At 57.9% G+C, this 18,599-nt stretch overlaps 1 protein-coding gene and 1 long non-coding RNA gene across 10 annotated transcripts in view; one reads left to right on the top strand and one right to left on the bottom strand.

Moving 5' to 3' along the window:
• The window catches only part of LRRC27 (leucine rich repeat containing 27), a 63,818-nt gene that overhangs the window by 29,075 nt on the left and 16,144 nt on the right, over positions 1 to 18,599 (bottom strand). For 7 of the 9 annotated variants that reach the window (XM_063607605.1, XM_063607607.1, XM_063607606.1 and 4 more), the window contains exons 6-9: positions 18,061 to 18,433; positions 14,652 to 14,798; positions 11,096 to 11,192; positions 5,823 to 5,941 (exon numbers count right to left, since the gene is read on the bottom strand). In XM_063607605.1, the coding sequence (XP_063463675.1) occupies positions 5,823 to 5,941; positions 11,096 to 11,192; positions 14,652 to 14,798; positions 18,061 to 18,433 (736 nt within the window). Of the gene's footprint in view, positions 1 to 5,822; positions 5,942 to 11,095; positions 11,193 to 13,578; positions 14,094 to 14,651; positions 14,799 to 18,060; positions 18,434 to 18,599 lie in introns of those variants that run through there. The other 2 variants (XM_008969324.4, XM_014346631.4) reach the window with 2 other exon arrangements.
• On the top strand, positions 11,202 to 18,047 carry LOC117978641 (uncharacterized). The gene is made up of 3 exons (XR_010113220.1): positions 11,202 to 11,490; positions 17,421 to 17,512; positions 17,622 to 18,047. It is a non-coding gene; the product is annotated as an uncharacterized LOC117978641 (long non-coding RNA).

The following is an 18,599-nucleotide window of genomic DNA, read 5'->3' as shown; positions in this document are numbered from 1 at the left end:
GTAGATGTAAGTGTGAGTGTAACTGTGGGTGTGGAGGGAGATGTAAGTGTGGGTGTAAGTGTGGGTGTGGAGGTAGATGTAAGTGTGGGTGTGGAGGTAGATGTAAGCATGAGTGTAAGTGTGGGCGTGGAGGTGGATGTAAGTGTGGGTGTAAGTGTGGGTGTGGAGGTAGATGTAAGTGCCGGTGTGGAGGTGGATGTAAGCGTGAGTGTAAGTCTGGGTGTGGAGGTAGATGTAAGCGTGAGTGTAAGTGTGGGCGTGGAGGTAGATGTAAGTGTGGGTGTAAGTGTGGGCGTGGAGGTAGATGTGTGGGTGTAAGTGTGGTGTGGAGGTAGATGTAAGCGTGGGTGTGTCGGCGTGGGGGTAGATGTAAGCGTGGGTGTAAGTGTGGGTGTGGGGGTAGATGTACGTGTGGGTGTAAGTGTGGGCGTGGGGTAGATGTAAGCGTGGGTGTAAGTGTGGGCGTGGAGGTAGATGTAAGCGTGGGTGTGTCGGCATGGGGGTAGATGTAAGCGTGGGTGTAAGTGTGGGTGTGGGGGTAGATGTAAGTGTGGGTGTAAGTGTGGGCGTGGGGGTGGATGTAAGCGTGGGTGTAAGTGTGGGTGTGGAGGTAGATGTAAGTGTGGGTGTAAGTGTGGGTGTGGAGGTGGATGTAAGTGTGGGTGTGGAGGTAGATGTAAGCGTGGGTGTAAGTGTGGGCGTGGAGGTAGATGTAAGCATGGGTGTAAGTGTGGGTGTGGAGGTAGATGTAAGTGTGGGTGTAAGTGTGGGCGTGGGGGTAGATGTAAGCATGGGTGTAAGTGTGGGTGCGGAGGTAGATGTAAGCGTGGGTGTAAGTGTGGGTGTGGAGGTAGATGTAAGCGTGGGTGTGTCGGCGTGGGGGTAGATGTAAGCGTGGGTGTAAGTGTGGGTGTGGGGGTAGATGTACCTGTGGGTGTAAGTGTGGGCGTGGGGGTAGATGTAAGCGTGGGTGTAAGTGTGGGCGTGGAGGGAGATGTAAGCGTGGGTGTGTCGGCGTGGGGGTAGATGTAAGCGTGGGTGTAAGTGTGGGTGTGGGGGTAGATGTAAGGGTGGGTGTAAGTGTGGGCGTGGGGGTGGATGTAAGTGTGGGTGTGGAGGTAGATGTAAGCGTGGGTGTAAGTGTGGGCGTGGGGGTAGATGTAAGCGTGGGTGTAAGTGTGGGTGCGGAGGTAGATGTAAGCGTGGGTGTAAGTGTGGGTGTGGAGGTAGATGTAAGTGTGAGCGTGTGGGTGTGGAGGGAGATGTAAGTGTGGGTGTAAGTGTGGGTGTGGAGGTAGATGTAAGTGTGGGTGTGGAGGTAGATGTAAGCATGGGTGTAAGTGTGGGTGTGGAGGTGCATGTAAGTGTGGGTGTAAGTGTGGGTGTGGAGGTAGATGTAAGTGTGGGTGTGGGGGTAGATGTAAGCGTGGGTGTAAGTGTGGGCGTGGAGGTAGATGTAAGTGTGAGTGTAAGTGTGGGTGTGGAGGTAGATGTAAGCGTGGGTGTAAGTGTGGGCGTGGAGGTAGATGTGTGGGTGTAAGTGTGGGCGTGGGGGTAGATGTAAGCGTGGGTGTAAGTGTGGGTGTGGAGGTGTAAGCGTGGGTGTAAGTGTGGGTGTGGAGGTAGATATAAGTGTGAGTGTAAGTGTGGGTGTGGAGGGAGATGTAAGTGTGGGTGTAAGTGTGGGTGTGGAGGTAGATGTAAGTGTGGCTGTGGAGGTAGATGTAAGCGTGGGTGTAAGTGTGGGCGTGGAGGTGGATGTAAGTGTGGGTGTAAGTGCGGGCGTGGAGGTAGATGTGTGGGTGTAAGTGCGGGCGTGGGGGTAGACGTAAGCGTGGGTGTAAGTGCGGGCGTGGGGGTGGACGTAAGCGTGGGTGTAAGTGCGGGCGTGGGCGTGGACGTAAGCGTGGGTGTAAGTGCGGGCGTGGGGGTGGACGTAGGCGTGGGTGTAAGTGCGGGCGTGGGGGTGGACGTAGGCGTGGGTGTAAGTGCGGGCGTGGGGGTGGACGTAGGCGTGGGTGTAAGTGCGGGCGTGGGGGTGGACGTAGGCGTGGGTGTAAGTGCGGGCGTGGGGGTGGACGTAGGCGTGGGTGTAAGTGCGGGCGTGGGGGTGGACGTAGGCGTGGGTGTAAGTGCGGGCGTGGGGGTGGACGTAGGCGTGGGTGTAAGTGCGGGCGTGGGGGTGGACGTAGGCGTGGGTGTAAGTGCGGGCGTGGGGGTGGACGTAGGCGTGGGTGTAAGTGCGGGCGTGGGGGTGGACGTAGGCGTGGGTGTAAGTGCGGGCGTGGGGGTGGACGTAGGCGTGGGTGTAAGTGCGGGCGTGGGGGTGGACGTAGGCGTGGGTGTAAGTGCGGGCGTGGGGGTGGACGTAGGCGTGGGTGTAAGTGCGGGCGTGGGGGTGGACGTAGGCGTGGGTGTAAGTGCGGGCGTGGGGGTGGACGTAGGCGTGGGTGTAAGTGCGGGCGTGGGGGTGGACGTAGGCGTGGGTGTAAGTGCGGGCGTGGGGGTGGACCTAGGCGTGGGTGTAAGTGCGGGCGTGGGGGTGGACGTAGGCGTGGGTGTAAGTGCGGGCGTGGGGGTGGACGTAGGCGTGGGTGTAAGTGCGGGCGTGGGGGTGGACGTAGGCGTGGGTGTAAGTGCGGGCGTGGGGGTGGACGTAGGCGTGGGTGTAAGTGCGGGCGTGGGGGTGGACGTAGGCGTGGGTGTAAGTGCGGGCGTGGGGGTGGACGTAGGCGTGGGTGTAAGTGCGGGCGTGGGGGTGGACGTAGGCGTGGGTGTAAGTGCGGGCGTGGGGGTGGACGTAGGCGTGGGTGTAAGTGCGGGCGTGGGGGTGGACGTAGGCGTGGGTGTAAGTGCGGGCGTGGGGGTGGACGTAGGCGTGGGTGTAAGTGCGGGCGTGGGGGTGGACGTAGGCGTGGGTGTAAGTGCGGGCGTGGGGGTGGACGTAGGCGTGGGTGTAAGTGCGGGCGTGGGGGTGGACGTAGGCGTGGGTGTAAGTGCGGGCGTGGGGGTGGACGTAGGCGTGGGTGTAAGTGCGGGCGTGGGGGTGGACGTAGGCGTGGGTGTAAGTGCGGGCGTGGGGGTGGATGTAAGGGTGGGTGTAAGTGCGGGCGTGGGGGTGGATGTAGGCGTGGGTGTAAGTGCGGGCGTGGGGGTGGATGTAAGGGTGGGTGTAAGTGCGGGCGTGGGGGTGGATGTAGGCGTGGGTGTAAGTGCGGGCGTGGGGGTGGATGTAGGCGTGGGTGTAGGTGTGGGCGTGGGGGTGGATGTAGGCGTGGGTGTAGGTGCGGGCGTGGGGGTGGATGTAGGCTTGGGTGTAAGTGCGGGCGTGGGGGTGGATGTAGGCGTGGGTGTAAGTGCGGGCGTGGGGGTAGATGTAAGCGTGGGTGTAAGTGTGGGTGTGCGGGTAGATGTAAGCGTGGGTGTTAGTGTGGGTGTGGAGGTAGATGTAAGTGTGGGTGTGGTCATGGGTGTGGTGTGGGCGTTGGCGCGGGCATGGGTGCATGCCCCACTGTGAATACAATGGCACACAGTCTCAGTTAGCCTCTCCGAAGACCCTCTTACTCCCAGCAGCAGGGTTTGTGCCGGTTTTGCTTGCTTTTCAGAGTAACTATGGAAAAGAAAGCATGTTGTCCTCTGGAGTTCTACAGAACAGAGCCCTCAGGTCAGGGCATGCCCTGTGTCAGTGCCTCAGACCCCAGCTTTTACTGTGCCCAGGGTGATGGGGGGTTAGCGGGCCACTGTGGTCTGCTGTGGGCTTTTTAAAGGCCAAATATGGCAGGTAAACTCCCTGGAGGATGTAAGAGAACATTCAAATGTTTGAGACGAAATGGTTTTAGTCTAAGCCATTTTCATGAGGTTGGGGAGTTGATACAACCTAGTTGGCCTTCGAGATTTTCCCTAAACACTGTCAGCCTCCAGGAGGAACAAATTCTGCAGGAACAGAACATGCCCTTTGTCACCCACATCTCATCCCACCTCACCCTTCCTCCAGGTTTCTTACGTTAAACTGAGTGGGGAGCCCCCTGGCAGACGTACGCTGAGCAGCAGGGCCGGGGCCAGGCCCAGGGCCTTCCAAGCTCAGGCCCCACGGTCTCTTCTGCTCTGGCCTCTGAGTGCAGTGAGGCGCTTTCAGTGAGAGCCACAGCGAGCCTGGTGCAGGCCAGGAAAGCACGGGGGCACCGGAGAGCAGTGCTCATGCCCTGGGGTCTCCAGTGGTCTCCCTGAGGCCAGCCTTGGCTTCCCAGGACGCCTGGGAGGTGCGAGGGAGGGGCCCAGCTGAAGAGTCGGCGTGGGAAATGCCTGGACAAGAAGGCGTGTCCACACTGAGGCTCCGTGTCAGCCTGGTCCTTATACACGGCTCAGAGGAGGTGGAGGCGACTAGGGAGCCCAGTGATCATCCCCAGGGTGCAGCCACTAACCCAGCTATAGAAGCTGTGAACGCAGAAAATCAAAGGAATGCTGCTGCGAGGTGAGAGGGGTGAACCCCGGACCCCCGAGCAGCTGTGAGGTGAGAGGGGTGAACCCCGGACCCCCGAGCAGCTGTGAGGTGAGAAGGTTCATGAACCCCTGACCCCCGAGCTGCTGTGAGGTAAGAGGGGTGAACCCCGGACCCCCGAGCAGCTGTGAGGTGAGAGGGTTCATGAACCCTGGCCCCCTGAGCTGCTGTGAGGTGAGAAGGGTGAGCCCTGGACCCCCGAGCTGGTGTGAGGTGAGAAGGGTGAAGCCCGTACTCCTGAGCTGCTGTGAGGTGAGAAGGGTGAACCCCGGACCCCCGAGCTGCTGTGAGGTGAGAAGGGTGAACCCCCGGGAACCCTGAACAGCTGCTGTCACTCTCCAGCGAAGCCCCTCCCCTCCCCTCAAGGCCCAGCCAGGGACCCACCCAGGGACCAGCCTCCAGCTTCCGTCCTTGCCTTGCGCCCCGACTCTGCTCTGTCCACCAGGCACTGTGGAGCGTGTCCTGCCCCATGAACTCGCCGGGCCACCCAGTGCTCCTCAGCCCCATTTGCTCCATCCATCCCTACTCCCCAGTGCCAAGTGCATGCCTCTGAGCCCCTACCCTTCCCCTCACGTTGGTCCCAGGTTAGCACCAGGCTTCCCAAATATCCCTCCCTGCTCTCCTGAACTCCAGGATCCTCTGTGGCTCACCAGCAATCCCTGATGGGCCTGTGGCTGCCTGCCTTTCCCGGGGACGACAACCTGCCCAGCAGCCTGGCCGCCCCCTGGCCAGGGACTCAAAATCAAAACGTCTCAAGTGCTTCCTGACACAGCTTCTCGGTTCTGGCTGTTTCCTCCACCCCATGGTGGCTACTTTGCCTGAGTCCCCTTCACCTGGGTCAACGCCTGGCCTCGCTGCCTCACCCAACACCCCATGAGGGGAAGGGCTGAGCGGCCCTGAGGGTCAGGTCTAAGGAAGCTGGGGTGGGAAGAAATGGGATCAGAACTCAGCATGAGAAGACCTGGGGAGGCAGCAGGGGTGAGGTGGGGAGGGCACGGCAGGGCAGGGCAGGGACTGCAGCGGGTGGATCTCGGATCGCGTCTCCCCTCAGCGCTCACAGCAGCACCCACTACAGAGGGCTCGGGAGCACTCTGTATCCTGGTGACCTACAGGAGCCATGGCTGGGTGACAGCAGTTCCCTGAGGGCAAGGACCCCACCTTCCAGGGTTACCTGGCTCTCCCTGGAGCCCACCACAGCCTGGAGCCCGCCACAGCCTGGAGGTTCAGGGCTCCTCAGTGCATGCTCATGAAATAAACAACAGCACCTGCCCGTGGGTGGCTGGCTGAGCCCTGGAAGGACTGAGTGCCAGTTGCAGTTACCAACCTCATTTCTTTACTTGCTTGTGGCGATTTCTCTTTGCTTGGTTTCATTTTTCCAGGTGGATTCAGTGGTACTTTCCCGTTATCTATCAGATCTGTGGCAGAGGGAGTCTTTGATGCCACCTAGGAAAATGCAACAAGATGATTTCTGGAATCCCAGTAGATGATGTTTTTCCACAAAGCTAACCTGCAAGGTGTGTTAGACTAGCTCCTCGTCCACGAAGAGGTGGGTCCGAGGCCGCCCCGGGTAGACGGTCCCTGTGCAACGCAGTCATCCCCCCAGGTCTTGGCTAGCTCTCGTGCCCTACTGGGATCTCAGTTTGGACATCTTTTTGGGGCCTCCCTGACAGCCCAGGCTGGGGTAGGAGGTAAAGATGCAGAGTGAGGGGACCCTGGGGTAGCTCGGAAGGCTGCCCTGCATGCCCTTATGCCCCCCACGCCAGGTTTGCTGCAGTGGCTGGCTTCCTACAGGCGTCCTTAGATGGCCCCTCTCCACAGGGGCCCCAGATCTGTTTCTCCAGCTTCAGTGCCAGAACCAGGGAGACCTGGGAGGACCCAACACTCGCTGTGATGTGCAACCTAGGCAGGAGGAGGCTAGCACCCCAAGGGCGGCGTGACGAGTGCTGCTCGCTGCTGCCTCCAGTGGACACATGTGAGAGCCACGCTGACCCCTCCGGACCTCAGGGAGCTTTGGGCCTGTGCGGGTGCCTGCAGTGTGTTCCCGGGGACTGTCAGAAACCAACGGATGACAAAAACAGGTAGGAGGGAACCCTGGCAACAGAGTGGGAGAGAAGAACTTCCAACCAGGGGCTACTGCAATGTGGAGACTCGTAGGGTCCATTTAGCATTTACTGAGATGACGTTTGGAATGGTTGTATCTGCCATTCTCTCCTCCAAATGTATTTCCAGGCCGGGGCCTTTGTCTGGCCCTTAGTTTAACCCTAGTACATGCCTGACACTTAGAAAGTGTTTGGCAACCAGAAAGGGCAGAAAGATGGGAGGCAGGGAGGACCAGGGACCACCCACCAACTTTTTCCTATCCCTCCCACCCCACCATAAAGCAAGGCACAGGCTGCAGACACAGCAGAGGAAACTCTTGGCTGACTGAGAGCTGGGACACTTTCAGGTGATCAGGATTCTCCCAAAGGTTCTTCCAACAGAAAGAAAAGAACAAATGCTAAATCCTGGCCAGGCGCAGTGGCTCACACCTGTAATCCCAGCACTTTGGGAGGCCGGGGCGGGTGGACTGCTTGAGGTCAGGAGTTCAAAACCAGCCTGGCCAACATGGCGAAACCTGTCTCTACTAAAAACACAAAAAATTAGCCAGGTGTGGTAGCGCATGCCTGTAGTTCTAGCTACTCAGGAGGCTGAGGCAGGAAAATCGCTTGAACCTGGGAGGCAGAGGTTGCAGTGAGCCAAGATTGTGCCACTGCACTTCAGCCTGTCTCATAAATAAATAAATAAATGCTAAATCCAGTGGGTGTTTTTTTCTTTTAAAATCAGACACTTAATTTTATTTTAAAAGACATTAAAAGTATGTATTTGGAGGGAAGCCCACCCATCCACATTTTACTCCCACTCTAAAATATAGAGAAGGAAGACTTTTTCGAACATCCAGTTCTTGAGTGAGCAAGCAAAGAACCAAATATAAACACGAACACACCGGCGAAGTCTACAACAGGCTGCCGCTTTGGTGGCGTGGAACGGGCTTTGCGCCAGGGTTTGTATGTCAAGTGTCAAACATGCCACTGACGTGAAGCCCAAAATATGGGCTCAAGTCATGGCTGGTTTCAGAGCGACATGAAGAGAAGTGCAGTGCGTTTTACAAAGCAGGTGACAGACCCAGGCTTCACCCAGCCACAGGCTTTAGCTCTGCAGCCCTTTCAGCAGCCGCAGCCTCAAGGCTCCCACCCCATCGAATGTACTTGGGGTGTGACCACACAGTGACGGATCAGCAAAAGCACATGCAGGGCTGGGGGCACACTCCAGGACCAGGCTGCAAAGCCAGCGGCCATGATTCCCCAGGCCCGCCCAGCCCAGCCCAGCCCGTGGGTGCCACTGTCCAGTGGAATCCACCCAGCAGTGGCCACCCAAGGCCGTGGCGCCCTCTCGTGTCCTCCTGCCCAGCTGCAGGGAGCTGGGAGCTTGCCCTCCCCGGGCCAATGCGTGGAACCGCTTCCCTGTTATGGACATGGAAATTGGAGTTGTATTTATTTATGCTTGTCTCTCCAACAATACTGAAATACACAGATACACTTCTGTGTAACTAAATGCCTATATGATTGCTTTTATTTCTATAAAATGGACTCCTAAATGTGTTCAAAGGACACGTTCTTAACTTGGAAGGATGCCTTCCGAGCAGCTGGTGGCAGCAGCCTCCATGCTCTATCCCACGCTCCACCACCTCAGCACCTCCCCACGCTGCTCCACCACCTCGGCTCCTTCCCACGCTGCTCCACCACCTCGGCTCCTTCCCACGCTCCACCACCTCGGCTCCTCCCCACACTGCACCACCTCGGCTCCTCCCCACGCTGCTCCATCACCTCGGCTCCTCCCCACGCTGCTCCACCACCTTGGCTCCTCCCCACGCTGCTCCACCACCTTGGCTCCTCCCCACACTGCTCTACCACCTCGGCTCCTCCCCACGCTCCACCACCTCGGCTCCTCCCCACGCTGCTCCACCACCTCGGCTCCTCCCCACACTGCTCTATCACCTCGGCTCCTCCCCACGCTGCTCCACCACCTCGGCTCCTCCCCACGCTGCTCCACCACCTCGGCTCCTCCCCACGCTGCTCCATCACCTCGGCTCCTCCCCACGCTCCACCACCTCGGCTCCTTCCTGCCGACCACACAAGTGCCTCACGTCCACCCTACGTGTCCCTCACAGGCTGAGCATCTTTTCATGTATTTACGGTGGCTTGGATTTCCTCTTCTGTGGACTGCCTGCCATACTTTTTGCCCACTTCTTCTACTGGATTCTCAGATTTTTAAAATCAATTAGTAGCCATTCTTTGTATATTAGATATGAACATTTAGGCACAAAGATTTTCCCTTGGACTCTGACTATAGCACTCTGGGCCATACAAAGTATCTCACCAGTGCCTGGGCCAGCGCAGGCCCAGAGGGTGGCACAGGGAAGCAGCAGGCCTCTCCATGCGTTCAGCTGCCTCACCCAGGGCCTGCGGGGTGCGCAGAACAGCAGCCAGCTACCACGGAGCCCTGCCTGCTGCCACAGCCGAGGGTCTGCCTCTGCACTAGGTGCGCGCTCCCGTGGGCAGGGCCTGTGCCTGGTCCCCTCCCTGCTCAGAGCAGGCCATCAATACTCGCTGACTGAACTGCTCTATCTCATGATAGATGAGTTTCTAGAAAACCTATGTTTTTCTTTTTTAAGAAACTGCATACACTCTCACTGTGATGGTCTCACAGGACTCAGAAGCACAACTGTGGCAGCATCGACCCCTCCTCTGCGCCCCTCCCCAGAGCCACAGCCCTTCCCGCAAAGTCACTGGGTTGCTGTACGTTCTTCCAGACCAATGAGAGTTTTTGTGCACTGTCCTACAACTTGTGCTGCTTTAACTTACAGTGATTTCTTCAAGACACTTTCAAGCCAGTGGATATGATCACTGACTCACCCTTCTGTCGGCCACAGAGGCAGCTCATGGTCTGGATGTGACAATTTAGCCATCTCCATCTGTTGACATTTAAAGTTTCCCATATTTTTGCTATAATTCAGCTCTGAAAGCATTCTTAGCAATGTCTAATTGTGCAAGTATTTTTATTCCTGGAAGTGGCAAAATATGTATTTTTAAACTTTCCCACATATTGGGGAAATTAGGAAAAAGGTGACAGCAAAGATGGCGACTGAGTGTCCTGTGGGGCCTGGGACCTGAGAAGGGTGAGATGCAGTCCTGGTTTATCCAACGCATTGGACACTGTGAATTCCTAACTCTGAGCCTTGTTTTGAGGTTATGTAAGATGTCACCATCAGGGAAGCTGGGCCGGGGGGAGATGGAAACACTATTTTTGCAACTTTCCTGTAAGTCAAAAACTAGTTCAATACAAAGTTAGACAAAGGAAACACTCCTGAACTGTCCAAGCAGTCCACGCCTGCAGGCCCACGTGGCCACGCTCTCTGCTGTAGGGTGAAGCCCTTGGGGGCCTTACTCCAGCTAAGGGGGCTGCAGAGGCAACCCGTGGCCTTTCAAAGTAACACATAGGGAGCATCTCTTAGAAGAAAGAACCAAAGAAACATCTATGACCAAATTCAACGGCACATTTGCCTGACTATGCTCACAGGACAGAGAAGCAAGCCAGGCGCATTCTGGAGGGAGGAGCCACCGGCTCCCACCACCCTGTGCCCACTGCCCTGTGCCCAGCTGGACTAAGACCCTCATACAGTCTGGGGAAAATGGGAAGAGAGGACTGTACTCAAGATGTCCTGTGTCCCATAGCTTAAGAGCTAGCAATCTTGGGGGACGGTACTCAGGATATCCCATGTCCCATAGCTTAAGAGCTGGCAATCTTGGCTTCCAGGGAAACTGCCTGCCCCGAGGTCCAGAGACCAAGGGTGAGGAGCCCAGAAAGACCTCTGTAGCGCCCACCTCGACCTCAGCTGCTTTTTATCTTTTGAATCCTTTCCCCTCATCTCCTCTTCCGCCTTCCCTCTTTGAGCTTCTAATTCCCCAGACAGGAGCCAAAAGTCAGTGAGCCAAGAGGCAAGCCCTCAAGGCTGGGGCGGGAAGCTGTCCCCTCCGGCTGGGCAGTGAGCAATGGTTCTGGATGCTGCACTCCAACCCAGCCCCACCAGCCAGCAGCCTGCACAGGCAGCTTCCTCCCCAAGTCTCAGCTCATCCTCCATGGACAGGGATGCGTGTGAGCACCCACCCACACCCCCAGGTCTCGGCTCATCCTCCATGGACAGGGGATGCGTGTGAGCACCCACCCACACCCCCAGGTCTCGGCTCATCCTCCATGGACAGGGATGCGTGTGAGCACCCACCCACACCCCCAGGTCTCGGCTCATCCTCCATGGACAGGGATGCGTGTGAGCACCCACCCACACCCCCAGGTCTCGGCTCATCCTCCATGGACAGGGATGCGTGTGAGCACCCACCCACACCCCCAGGTCTCGGCTCATCCTCCATGGACAGGGATGCGTGTGAGCACCCACCCACACCCCCAGGTCTCGGCTCATCCTTCATGGACAGGGATGCGTGTGAGCACCCACCCACCCCCGGGACTGGACTAGTGCCCGGTCACCGCCCGCGCGTGCCGTACCATGCTCCTCCGCAGAGGCAGGAGTTTGCTGAGCTCTTCCTTCCTCTTCCTCATCCTCTGGGCTCGCTCTCTCCACTCCTGCAGTGCCCTTTTCTCTCTGGAGAAAGGGAAGGTTAATGTCATAAGTTACAGGCAGCTTCGAGCCAAGGCTACAGGATTCCTCTGTCATTTTACAGCCTTGCGGTGCACCTGTCTCCAGGGGGCACAGGCTGGGGGCGTGCATGCCCTCCGGGTGGGAGTCTGAACCACAGCCTCTTCCTCCCGGCACATCTGGGCAGAGCCGGGAATGCCGGGTTCTATCCCGAGGCTCTGTGTGTCGGTGCTGCCAGCAGTGACTGATGCTGGGGGCCAACCCCACCCAGTGACCGAGGAAAAGGCATCAGGACCCCTTTCAGGTAAGGGCACCAGCTGGGGCTGCCACCACAGGCGCTGCACGACGGGTTGGGGGTGCCTGGCTGCGGGCACTTGTCGACATAAGGTCTATGGAAGATCTGAATGCCTGTCTCTAAGTCCCTCCCTTCAGACACTTGAATTTCACTTTTAAAAACAGGCATCTGGCCAAGGCGGGCGGATCACGAGGTCAGGAGATCGAGACCATCCTGGCTAACGCAGTGAAACCCCATCTCTACTAAAAATACAAAAAATTAGCTGGGTGTAGTGGTGGGCGCCTCTAGTTCCAGCTACTCGGGAGGCTGAGGCACGAGAATTGCTTGAACCAAGGAGGCAGAGGTTGCAGTGAGCCAAGATTGAGCCACTGCACTCCAGCCTGGGTGACGGAGCAAGACTGTCTCAAAAAACAAAACAAAACAAGACAAGAACAGGCGTCTTCGGGCCTCCGCAGTCTGCAGCCAGAGTCACATGCTCCCTCCTCACAGCTCGCCGCCCAGGGCTGCGAACGTCCCGAGTAACGCCCACGTCTGCGGCTGGGCGGGGCTCCTCGCGTGTGGCTGGGGTGGAATGAGGTCCCCAAGAGCCCTTGCTCAGGCCCAGGGCTCCACCCCCGGAAGGCCAGCTCTCCAGCCTGCAGGACTCCTGTGGTTGGTACCCCCTCTCCATCCTGCCCCCAGATCCGGCCTCCTCTTGTTTCTCCCATCATCATCCTGGACGCCTGGGCCCCAGTCCGGGTTTTCCTCGACGCCTCCACCCGACCTCTGCTCTCCTTCCTTGCGGTCACCGCGGCTCAGCCCTCCTGGGCTCTACCCGGCCCACGGCCCACCTCTGACCACCTTCCTGCTGAGGGCTCCATCCCGAGTCAGTGCTGCCTGGGATCAGAGCCTGGCTGCGTCCTCTCCCAGTGCCACCTCAGGGCACAGGTGGTCTCAGCAGCTGCCTCAGGTGAGGCCGTGTCCTGACGCCTGCCTGGGTGTGCCCCAGCCCCCAGCCCCAGCCAGGGTGGTGCCCCCCGTGTCCCCACTCAGCACCATGTGTGGTGCCGGCTCCGCTGCGCTCCTGGACGAGGGCCTCCACTTAGTGTCACTGTCTTCTGGTCACACCTTGGGAAGCAAAGGGGTGACGCTGTCCACAGGGTGATGTGAAGGGGGCTGTGCTGCGTCTGGGACCTCAGAATAGGCCTGCCGAGCTGCTCACCAGGAGACTGCAGGACACTGGCTCTGGGCTCCAGGCAGGAAAATAAAGAAGAAAGAGTTCACTCGCTGTCTGTATCCAAGAACTTCTCTTCCATGAAGGTGTGGGACGAGGCCCGAGCCTGGGGTCTGGGGGTAAGAGTGCCCTTTCTGCCCCCTGCAGCTGGTGGTGCCCAGAGAGCCTGGGGCAGGGGCTGTGCCTGCAGAAGGTCTCATCACAATCACCTCCATCACAGCCATGGCTAAGAGGGAGTGGGACTCCCACAGGCAGCCTCCTGGCAGGGCAGGTGATACCTGAGGAGTCAAGGGGGCAGGTGTCTGGACACCCACTTCAGAAAACGGTACCTTGAAACTGGCAGAGCCGAGGCAGGAGTGGGACCCACCTGCAGCAGGGAAGGGAAGGGAGATGCCTGCTGAGGCACACAGTGAGGGGAGGGCAGCTGGCATGCTTGACAGGCGGGGCCGGTCCTGGGGGGCTCACCTCGCAGTGAGTGACGGGCCCGGCTCTGTAGAGCTACCCTGAGGGACAGTGTGGGGCGACTGATGGGCACCAAAGGAAAGCCTTCCCGGTGCTCCCTGGGCCCCAGCAGCTGTGGCCCGTGGCCAGCAAGACCTGGTCCCACAGCGATGGGCTTTCTGGTGCAGCCCGGACCACACTCCCATGTCCTAGGACAGCCCTAGAGCGGTCAGTCAGCCTCATCCTTGCCTGTCAGTATGACAGCCTGGGACAGGGGACCAGCTCTGAGGACTTCACCTCATTCATCTTTTTAATGAAAAAGACAACCAACTACAATGTCTCTCTGGACATTGGGTGACAGCTGTGGACAATCACAGAATCTGTGTGCTGGACACAGCCCCTATCACATGGTCCCGAGAGAAAACAGCACACACACAACGGGGTGGCTTCAGGAGGGTTTATTCATGTTGGGGAGGGAGCAGGTGAGCCACAGCGGCGGTGCAAGAGCCCTGTGCCAGTCAGGGCCGGGCTGCAGCCGCCCACAGGACAGACCAGGGAAGGAGAGATTGCCGGAACCCAGAAGGAGGGAGAGGCTGGACTCGGCCAGCTCCAGGCAGCTCACAAAGAAGCCAGGAAAGTAAAGACGAGGCCCTCGCTCTCCCTTCCTCCTCGACCTCCTGCTGGGGGCCCCTGCTGGCCAAAGCCAACCACCAAGTGAGGGGCACGGGGGTGCTGTGGCTGTGGTCCATGCCAGCCGGACTCCTGGGGCCCAGGGAGGGGTGAAGCCAGGTGGTCAGTGGAGCTGGAGGACAGAGAAGACACTGAGGACACCGAGTCCATCGGCCAACACACCTCGCAATGTGGTGGCACTGGCGGCAGTCACAGCAACACAAGAATGAACCTCCCTGACGACCATGTCAGGGCCTGGAATACTCTAGGGAAAATGAGGAGGAAAGGACTGAGGAAGAACAAGAAATAAGGGAAAAGAACAAGAAAGCAGGCAGGTGTCGTGAGGAAGCCAGGGCAAAGACGGACACAAGGGGGCGACCGCAAGCACTGCAACCGCGCCTGTCCCGCAAGGAGGCCTCGGGGCTACAAACAAGGGAGCCCATGCACGCAAGGCCCTGCAGACCACGAGCGCTGCACCTGCCCCACACGAAGGCCTCAGCACCTGCCCCACACGGAGGCCTCAGCGCCTGCCCCACACGGAGGCCTCGGCGCCTGCCCCACACGGAGCGCTGCACCTGCGCCTGCCCCACACGGAGCGCTGCACCTGCGCCTGCCCCACACGGAGGCCTCAGGGCTGCAAACAAGCGAGCCCGTGCATGGCGCTGCAGACCACAAGGGGCACGTGCAGCTCGGCTTCCAGGTGAGGAAGAGACGGATCCTGGATCAGCATCAGTGAGGGGAGAACTAACTAAACACTTCCACGAGGCCTGCCATAAAATCACAGCCCAGTCCCAGTTCCGGGTGCACTGGGCCGGCTGCGCGGACCCCCCACCCTGTGTGGACTCACCGTCTCTGCTGCTCCATCAGAGCCTGCTTCTCCTGGAGCTCTCGGAGCGCTGCCGCTCGGCTCTCTTCCAGTCTTTTTGCTCGGATCGCGATTTGGTACGGCGACAAGAGGTCGGGTAAGATGCTCCTGGAGGGGGCTGTCTTCCTTCTAAAATTACAGAGTGTTTTTAGCTGAATGTTTAACAAAACCCTGTGACGGTAACTCACACAACATGTGAAACGTAAAAGGAGGGCCTGTGGATCATCCGCTCATCTGAACAATCAGCACGACTAGAAGCTGCAGTCACCCCAGAGTCCACGGTCTTGACTGTCGATTTCAGGACACGTAATGAAGATGTGTGGATGGCAGCAGGACACTGTCCCAACGCGCCCACTGCCAGCCAGCTACTTTCCCGGGACGCTTGACAGTCGGATTGGGAAATGCACCTGAAGGACGTGCAGCCTCGGCAGCTGCACCCGACCTGCTTGAGACCGATGCCGCACCCTTGTCTGACCTGGACAGAGATGCCCGCGGAAGCAGGGGGCCTGGCCGGCAGCTCGCCCGGGCTGGACGATGTGACGTGCCTGGAGTTCAGGTGCATGGGGTGGTGCTGCAGCAGGTCGGAATCCCATCGCTGGGTGATGTGGGAGCAGGGGGCGGGGCAGGCAAGGCCATCAGAAGGCGCCTGGCCTCCACAGACACATTCAGGCAGGATCAGATACTGGGTCCCCCTTGAGGGAAGCCCGCAGGACAGCAGAGGGGATAGCCAGTAACACGGTGGGGTCGCACGGTGCTGGGGACTCCCTCTCCCTGCCCATGAGAGGGAGCTGACAGGTGTGCCTGGTGTTTCCTCCCAGTGAAAACACCTGGGGAAAACCAGGCTGGAGATAGGGGCTCTGAGCCCAGGACTGAGAGCCAGCCAGGTTCCAGAACATGACACCTCCTCACCATGACCCTTGCATCAAAGCAGTTTAAGAAACACAACTGGAAGCCCTGCCTGGTCTTCCCTCTGAAACCAAACACTTCACCCAGAGGAGAAAGGCCCATCCCATTCCACGGCCTGCCCTGTGCAAAGCCTCACACCAGCAGCACATCTTGGGAGGCCACAGCCAAGCAGCATGCCCGGTGGCCACGTCCCAGGAGGCTGGCCCGCCCCCCTACGCTGCATGACCTTCCACCCTCATCTTCCCCGTCTGCACGGGAACAGCAGTGACTGTCCCTCGTCTTCCCCATCTGCACGGGAACAGCAGTGACTGTCTCAGTAGAGCAGAGAGGGCAGGCATGGCCTGTGCTCTGGGACAGGGGTCACCTGGGGTGCGTGCTGGGCACTGGCCTTTAACCTGCTGCTTTTGGAAGGGCAGGTGGCCCAGGCTCTATGGAACACCAGGCTTCCCCTTGTGGTCTCAGGGTCCTGAGGAGTATGGAGGAGCTGCCCCAGAGGAAGGCCTGCTGGACGTCAGAATCAGGCTGGGGCAGTGATGCTCCGTCGTACTCCAGCTCCATGTTTGATGACTTCAGAATGCTTTGATTCCCTCCCAATATAATTTTGGGATTTCAGGACCAGACCATTATTTACCTATGATTTTTACATAACATCACTTTTCTTGCAAGTATTTTGGACGTGAGCACTCAGCCTTATAAGCAGGCCCAGGCCACACGAGTCACCTTGGACCGGGCCTGCTGCTCCCACCATGCCCACTGCTCCCTGGCCAGAGAACACAGAGCAGCGCCAGCTTCCCGAGTCCCAGACCCTCAGGAAGGGCCACCACCCCGAGCGCGGAGCAGGGCCATAATCTTAGAGCTTCTTCTTAATACCTGTGACCCCACGACAACCTGACCAAGTGGGGAAACTGAGGCCCCGATAATGCATGTGAGACCACAACCACCCCGTGGGAAAGCTGAGGCACAGAGTGGTTCTCTATGGCTCACCCTGGGCAGAGGCAGCAGAGGGGGAAGACAACACTCAGGGCCCACCCAACCATGGGGCAGGGGCTCCAGGTTGAGGCTTCCTGCCAGAGACTCCAGTTCTCTGCTCCAACTTCCCAAGCCACCCAAAGCAATCTCCGAAGGCTAGGGTCTAGTATCCAAATCTGACGTATTGACCAAATTATAAGTACTATTAATAAGCATACCACAATTCACTTGGATTAGCTATTATTAGGGTCCCTAACAATAAATAAATATTTGAAGGGAGGAGGGAAGAAAAGAGGTTTCTAAGCAGCAGGCTCAGCATATTCCTGCCCTTTCACCGTGCGACTGTGTGGACTGAGAACACCACAAGCGTGCTGGAGCATCCGAGGCCTCGCTGTAGCTAGGAACCTGCTGTGTGTGCTGCTAGGACATCCTACCCTTTAATCTGTTAGTGATGCTTCCAAGGTTTGTTTTGTTCTGTTTTGAATGTTCAAACCTACAGGACAGCTGAAAGATCAGGGCCGTGAGCGCTTCATGCCAACACCTCCGGGAAGGTCTGGTGCCACCGTGAACCTGCTCGTGCTGGACGCTGCGTGGAGCCTGAGGGACCACAGACCACTGCGGCCTCCAAGAATCTTCACCCCTAGGAAGCCATTGTTGTCCCCTCGGCTATGACAATGTGCCCCTTGAGAATGCATGAGAATGAATGATCTAGATTCACCAATTGTTATTTTGCAGCATTCTCTCTCTAGATATTTACACACACACAGGCACACACACCACATGCAGGCACACACACGCACACCACAGATACACACCTCCCATATGTGTAGGCGCACGCCCTACCACACCCATGATTCGAGTTTTTCTCTCATGTAGCCTCTGCAGAGCCTGTTTCCTAGGGACCCCTGTCCTGGGTGTGAAAGGAAAATAAAATCTCGGCCCCCAAACTCACTGTACCAAAGGCAAAGGTAAGCTTTGGAAGTGGGCCGCACAATGACTGCCTTCCTTTTGTCCCCAGGCAGCTGCCATTTATTTTCTGCATAAGTGACCTTTCCCCCAACTCCTCTGTTTTCACAGGTAAAATGTGGATTCAGTGAGCACTGATCGAAGCCTCACAAGAATGTGCCCACTTGGCTCACCGCCTGCCCCCACTTTTACTGTTCTTTCCTCCTTTCCCTGCTGCCCATTCTTTCTCCTTTAAATGCTGACATCCTCAAAGCTCTCTCTGGAGAAAGCACAGGCCACAGATCTCACTGTCGCTTATGTCTCTTTTCCCCGGGCGTATCCTCAACCTTGGCAAACTCAGCCTCTGAATGGACTGAGCTCTGCCACAGACACTCCGGGCTTGATGCGGGTCCCCGTTACCCTAAACCTGGGACCGGCACTCATTGCACAGTAAACGGTGGCAACGTGGAGGACACTTTAAAAGCTGGACCTGATGTTTTCAAAGATAATTTAAAATAACTGCATAAATTCGCAAAGATCAAGAAAATCCCCCATTGCTTTTCAGTTTTACCTGAAAACGTGTCTTGGCTTTGGTAGTTCTTTCTCAATGTTCAAGGTCGCCTTGAGATTTGGAGGTAATTCCCTCGTCAAGAGCTGATCTCCCAGAACGTCTGCCTTCACGTGCTCAACAATCTCCTGCCTCAGCTTCCAAAAGCGCCTGATCTCCTCCTCGCTGGGCCAGTTCTCTGAGGAGTCGGCAGACTTCCTGAGTTCACTCAGGTCTGGCTTTTCCACAGGCGGGAGAAAGCCGGCCTTCTCTTTCATCACAGCCCCCTCTGGGTCCTGAGCGTTCACAGCTCCTTGGTTAGACGCGTGGTCTCCAGACAACTCCAGTCCTGGGCTCGAGAGGTCACAGAGGGTCATCTCTCTAACCGGTGGAGCCTCTGGGAGAGTAAGAAACCGCTTTAGTAGCTACCGTCAACGCCATCCCTCTGTGACTTATTCAAAAAGCCAGTGACGGCCTGGATGGTGGGGGGTGGGGTGCCCAGATCCTCCATGGCCGCCACGTTCCCTGTCAATCCAAACAATTCCCGTCACCCCACCTGCCAC

Source organism: Pan paniscus, chromosome 8 (assembly GCF_029289425.2).
Source record: "Pan paniscus chromosome 8, NHGRI_mPanPan1-v2.0_pri, whole genome shotgun sequence".
Taxonomy (NCBI): Eukaryota; Metazoa; Chordata; class Mammalia; order Primates; family Hominidae; genus Pan; species Pan paniscus.
The sequence above is the reverse complement of the archived record's forward strand: the minus strand, read 5'-3'. Positions and strand labels throughout refer to the sequence as shown.